Source organism: Cupressus sempervirens, chromosome 4, assembly GCF_028749045.1.
Source record: "Cupressus sempervirens isolate cs-2001-9-10 chromosome 4, ASM2874904v1, whole genome shotgun sequence".
In the NCBI taxonomy this organism is placed as follows: domain Eukaryota; kingdom Viridiplantae; phylum Streptophyta; class Pinopsida; order Cupressales; family Cupressaceae; genus Cupressus; species Cupressus sempervirens.
In genome coordinates this window covers 195,826,074-195,832,663 of record NC_143121.1, presented here as the reverse complement: position 1 = coordinate 195,832,663, position 6,590 = coordinate 195,826,074, and the positions used below count along the sequence as shown (strand labels likewise).

Below are 6,590 nucleotides of genomic sequence, written 5' to 3'. Positions count from 1 at the left end.
GTGACTTTTTTTTTCAGTCACATATTTGCCAAAATGTACTAGTGTTTCTAGGTAACCACGGTTATTCTGGAAGAATTTGATTAACAAGCTTTGAGAGAAGGTAAATAACTGGACCCATAGATGGCTATATATTGTTGCTTGTGTTACCCTTCTTCAATCTATTATTCAGGCACTCCTCATTTATAAAAGCATGGTTCAAGCTACTCCAATTTACTTTCTCAAAGAATTTGATGCTCTTTTTTAACAATTCTTTTGGAATGGTAATTTGTGTGACTCTAAATGGAGTTTGATCAGTTGGGAGACTATTGCAGATCTAAGAAGGAGGGTATTCTTGGCCTCCAATCTTCTATCTTGAGTAGCTAAGATTTGGCTGCTAAGCTTTACTGGTGAACGTACTCTAGACAAAATCCACTCTGGGCTTGTATAATTACTCATAAGTATTTTAGAGGAGTTGATGTTTGGTCTATTTCCACATTTCATCTTGAAGGTTGTGGCTCAATGGTGTGGAATACTCTCAAGACTAGTGCTCAATTGGTTAAGAGGGACCTTTTATGGATATGTAATGGAGCATTTGAGGCTTTGTCTTGGTCTAATGCTTGGGATGGCAACCTTCTAATCTTATCCATTTACCCTCATCTTTAGACTCTATGTGATTCTTTTCTTTCTCTGGATGAGATAAATTGGCTCATTATAAGACTCCTTATCAATTGGCTATTGTTGTTGAATATAGATGGAAGCACTCTTTAGATTGGCCTCTTGGGAGCTCAAAGGCAGACCGTTAGGAGCTTTCTAGAATTTTGGCTTCTAGGGAGTGATGCTCTCTTCTGGGGCCAGATGTTTTGGCTTGGGGTGGTACCCTATCTAGTAATTTTTTTTTTTTTGTTAGGTATTAGGAGATTACTAGATAGTTGTAAGGGGTTGATGAGATCCCTTGGTGGAAAGAAGTTTGGAATAAGTTTTCTTGGTCCAAATGTAATTTCTTCATGTGGTTGGTTGCTCACAACCAATGTCTTGCATGGAACAATCTTTGTAAACGTGGATTTTAGGGCACATCCTTTTGTGTAGTATGTGGTAATGGAGAGAAGTTTGTCTCTCATCTCTTCTTCCATTGTTCTTTTTCTACCCACTTATGGCATCTTTGGTGGAGTGCTTGGGGTTGCTCTTTTTGGCATGCTTCCTCCTTGCCTAAGTTTTGGGATCACTTGGGGAGTGCCCCTTCAAGGATTCACCTCTTCAAATTGCATGGATTGTTAGCCCCTCTTTCATTCTTTGGCATATCTAGTTGGAGAGAAACCAAAAAAATCTTTCAGGCTGTCCAGATTGGAGTCATGCGTCTTTAGTGGAAGATTTCCCACTCTCTTCAAGAAACTATTCAGACTAAGTGTAAGTTAGATGGAGGTGTAGATTTTGGTGATCTTGCTATTTACAATCACCTTATCTTTCATTTTCAGGATGAGTTCTCAAGGGTTGCAAGTCAATGGTATCATAATGTTCCAAACCATCCTAGACATCAGGGGAAGTGGCAGGTGAACCGTGTTGGTCATCAGTCGCCTTCACCTGGAGCTATTAAAGTCAGCACTAATGGTTCTTCTCAGGGAAATCTAGGTCCTGGTGGCATTGAGGGTGTGGCTCGATGGAGCTCTAAAGAAGATTAATTTCTTTTCTCGATGCATAAGGGTTGGCATACTAACAATCTCATGGAGGCCTTAGCCAATTTATTTGTTGTGGAGAAAAGTTGTTTGAGGGGATGATACAAGCTTATCTATGAATCTGACTCTCAAGTGGTAGTGAATTTTCGTACTTTACAATTGGTTGAGGATGTTGGTTGACAATTGGCTTCTATTGTTAATCAAACTCTTCTCTTTTGTACTTCTCTAGAGTCTAATAGTTTTAATTACATTCCTTGTGAATGGAATAGAGTTGTTGATTGCTTGGCTAAATGGGTTTCTAATCATGTTCAGGATTGGAATATTGTGGATAGCGGGCAACTACCCTTGGATCTGTCTCATGAGTTAGATGAAATTGTTGCTCTGAATAGAGCTCTTTGTTGAGCTTTTCTTTTTGTTTCTCTTTTTTTCTTAATAAATTTGTACCCCTTTTAGTAAAAAATAATAATTATAAACGTAACTAAAAACATTTCAAACTTCTATACATTCTTATTACTTCTATGCTAAGAGCACTCATACTTTGTCATGTAATTGATAAATATTAAAATTATAAATTTAGGGTGATAAATGTAAACATTAAAATATGTTTTGATTGTTTATATTTTTAAATTTATCTAGTGTCCTCAAAGATTTCACTATTTGATAGTATTTGATCATTTTTCATTATATTTGACCGTTGAATATGATAATAACGACAATTAAGTAAAATCTCTATGCAACAAATGTTATGCATATAAAAATAAAAATTTAATTATATTTTAACTTTATAGTTATGCAACAATTTCTATTTGATCCTATCTTATCTTTATAGTTATTTCTCCCTTATTTTAATTTCCATTAATTTCTCCCTCTACCTATTATAACTAAAAGATATTTTTCATAAATTTATATGTAATACTCCTTTAAAAATAAAAATACCATCATTTTATAATTGAACTGTTCGTTAGAATATTTCAAAATACTATAATTAATGTATTTTACTTAAAGATAAAATAAAAGAAGGTCCCCAAAGTTTTAGAATAATAATCTCCTTTCTGTTTTTATATGACCAATAAATAATATCGATAATGTGAAAACAAAACACCTCGAAAGTCAGGTTCCTATGTGCTTGAATGGAAGCAACTGAGAACCCAGACTACGCCATTTTTAAAATTAAATAATCCTAGGATAGATGTCTTTATGGATTCGCATATTTTTAATTAATTTACTCGTGTGAAAGACGGCTAAGGAAATAATAAAAAATGATTTACGCACTTTCCTGCGGGGAATGAGGAAAGATCTGTTACACATACCTGCGAAAGAGAGTATGAAAGGGAATAAATAAAATCTACGCACATTGCAGACTAAGTCGCCTAACGCTGAGAATGCAGATTCCAATGTAACTTCAATTACGCCGAGTTTATTTCTTATATAAAGAAGACACTTATGTTAGCCTTGCAAAGAGAAGAAGTGCAGAAAATAAAACAGTGCAAGGACAAGCCACTTAGTATAAAGGTTCAAATCTGAGAGAAATTGAATCCGTCCTGAATACTTCAAGAAATGGTGTCCATGATTGTAAGCTCTACGCATGGCGAATCGCACAAGGCTTGGAAGAGGGCAACCAACAATATTTCTAAACGAAAATATGCATCACATTTTCACAGAAAAGGGCTCAGTATTTACTCCTTATCAGATGTCCTCACTCAGTATCTGCAGTATGCCCTTGATTTTGTCGGTAATAACTCCTTAGATGGTCTTCTCAAGGAATGTTTCTTAGACCTCGGATTATTTCCCAGCGACAGGAAAATCTGTGATGATGCGCTTTTGGACATTTGGGTTTATGTTAGAAAGCTACAAAGGAATGATGCTTTTGCCCTCTTATCACAACTGGAAAGCAGAAATCTGATAAATTTGACTTGTAACTCAAGGTAATTGTCTTTCTTTTATACTAATTTATATATTGGGTTTCTTTTAATCATGTTTCGCGACAGCAACCTGACATGCTTGCACTTAACAGGGGAAGTACAACAATTTCAGATGGTAATAGAAATGCTTCGGAGCTCTACTTTTCCCAGCGTGATGGAGTGCGAGATTTAGCCTTGTATTTGGGACACCATGACAATATACTCCACCGCGAAAGATTGGTCATAGAAAGGAAGAACTCGGCTTCATTAAAGGATAGGGAGATGCTCCGAAATAAGGCGATTGGTTCTCGATTTCTATCCATTCTCACCGGTAAGTTATGCAAAAACATTTCTTTGTTTTCATGTTCATCGTTTATCTCCAATTATAGGAAGAAGAAAATTTGAATAAGGTCTACATCACTTTTCTAGGCAACTTGGCTACATGTGCGTTCACATACATAACTAGTAGTCGTTATTAGTGCATAAATTTCTAATTTCATTTTCTTTGTATTTAAAACATGCAGGCCTTATGGAGGAAAATTACTGCCACTGGTATGATATGAACTTTCCTGAAACAGAGGCCCTATTGTTGCTCTTTAATTCGACAGAGTACTTTCTTCCCCCATTTCTGAAATCCATGAAAAATTTGAAGTTTCTGATGATATCCAATTGCGGTACGAACAAGGCAACAGTGAAAGGTCTAGATGTGTTATCGTCTCTCACTCAACTCAAGAGTCTCCGCTTGGAGAGATTGATTTCACCCCTTGGTGGAAAACAGAGCATTGGAGCACTGCAGAATATAGAGAAGTTATCTTTGAGTTTATGTGAAGGACTTGAAAATGTATCCACATTCACTAAGCTACATGATTTTAACCTCGATCACAGCAATGATTTGGGGGAATCACTTCCTGGCATCTGCAGCATACCCTCTACTCTGTCATGCTCTATCACCAACTGCCATCAGCTTCAAAACTTAGCATGTGATGTTGGAAATATGAAAAATCTAAGAATGTTATGGTTATCAGCATTACCACGCCTAGAACAGCTTCCTGCATCGATTGGGAAACTTGAACAGTTGGAATATCTAAACATTTCATTGTGTGAGGGATTGAAAGAGCTTCCAAAGGAAATAGGACAACTCAAAAAATTGAAGGAGCTTGATATGAGAGAATGTTCCCGCCTGACAACGTTACCTGCAGCTGTTTCTGAACTCACTTCTCTGAAGCTTGTGACCTGTGATGAGACGATTGGGAAGCAGTGGTTGCGGTTTAAAAACACTTGTATTCCTGAGCTTAGAGTTCAAATTGTGGAGGAACAGTTTAGTCTAGATTGGCTTGACGATTGACTTCCATCTCTCATCTTGAACAATAAAAGCTAAGGATATTGACATCCTTTTTAAATGTTCTAGGTCATTATTTTCATGTTCCACAAATGAATATAAGGCCCTCTTAGTTTTCAGCTTATATTATGATCAATTTTAATGGTAGTACCCAGTTTTTAACTGGAATTTGGTCTCTGTCGAACACAGTTTTTTACATAATTTTGATCCAATTTTTAGTGTGTTGAATGTACAAACTAGAAAATACTTTCTTGAATCTGTCATATTGCAATGCTTTCTTTTTTATTAAATAAAATGAACAATTTGCATTAGAGAAATTAGATTACAACATGGGTGCTGAAGAGTAATAGAAATACGTCAATAAATACAAATCCACAGTGCATAGCTTAAAAGCCACACAAAGTAACCTTCTCAAACCTCCAGAATTGGAGCTAAAGAGAATAGTAGCAGCCACACATCATAAAAGATATGCATAAAGCATCTTGAATGCCTCAAAAGACAACTTCCTGTATTAAGTATAGAGCAGCAAGAACAAGATCTTGCAAGAGAAATGACATGAACAGAAAAAATTCTATCCATGATGCCTTTCCTTTCTTCCAAATTGGTGTCTTCAATGATTTTGACTTGCTGAAGTTAGTCCAGCAAACCTACGATCAGAGCCAATGGTTTTTTACTCAAAAGCATTAAATTGCATATATATCTCACTCACAAAGGGTGGAATTCGGAGTTATTTGAGTGTAAGATTGAAGAAGAGTGAGATGGGGAGAGAGATTAGCACAAATCAGCAAACTATCCATTTGGATCGTATACTATACTAGGTGAGAGAGAAAATAGCAGCACAACGAAATTTCCAAATGAACTTTAAGATGATTTGTCTAAATGTGTGTGAAATCACATTGTGATATGGAGAAAGGCCAAGAAGAGCAGCTTTCCAAGTCCAAATTCACTTACAAAGAGATGGAAAGTTGGAGAAGAAATGATTCCATAGTCATTGTGCATGAGGATAAAACCAGAAAGCATGTTTCATTGTCTCCTTTTTGGCACAAAAGGGGACAAGACAAAGAAGGAGAAACAAAAGAGAGGCATTCACCAATAGGAAGCTTAACATGCAAAATTTTCCAAGCAATCGATTGAGCTTGGGCATAAGCTCTCGATTTCCAAATGAGAGCACTTAGCTTATTCCATTTAGAATAGGTAAATTTGCAATTCCATTTGAGATTGAGCAATGCTTATTAAGAGTAAAAGCTAATTGAACCATGTGTTATGAGGAGATATATTTATGTTAGTTGGCTGTCAAATAGTTCAAATTAATTGTTATGCTATATTTAGGTTTGTAGGAGGTTGTTTCAATTGAAATTATCACCAAGTTTGTATATTGTGACACGAGATACATAATCAAGCAAGACTGTGTTGCAGCACAAACAAAGATGTTAGAAAAGCTAGGTGTTATATATTAAATTTAAGAATAAAATTTAAAATGATCTTATTAAAGATAAAGTACACTATGAAGGTAAAGACCTCAACATGTGATAGAGAACTAAAATATTGAATTTCATTTGTCTAAATTCTCTATATTCCTCTTTCTTATAGATATTTATGAATAAGCATAAAATCTATGAGATTCAATATCTAAAGAAGGTGATCAAAGGAATCAATCAATTGAGTTTTCAATTAAGAAATATTTGATATAAGGAAATAAAA

General features: G+C 35.4%; 1 protein-coding gene across 1 annotated transcript; it reads left to right on the top strand.

The window, feature by feature from the left end:
* Positions 1-3,094: 3,094 nt before the first annotated feature.
* On the top strand, positions 3,095-5,013 carry LOC149560659 (putative disease resistance protein At4g33300). Its single transcript, XM_089823636.1, has 3 exons — positions 3,095-3,574; positions 3,664-3,881; positions 4,075-5,013. The coding sequence occupies exons 1-3, from the start codon at positions 3,207-3,209 to the stop codon at positions 4,893-4,895; spliced, it is 1,407 nt and encodes a 468-aa protein (XP_089679762.1). The 5' UTR covers positions 3,095-3,206; the 3' UTR covers positions 4,896-5,013.
* Positions 5,014-6,590: the final 1,577 nt, after the last annotated feature.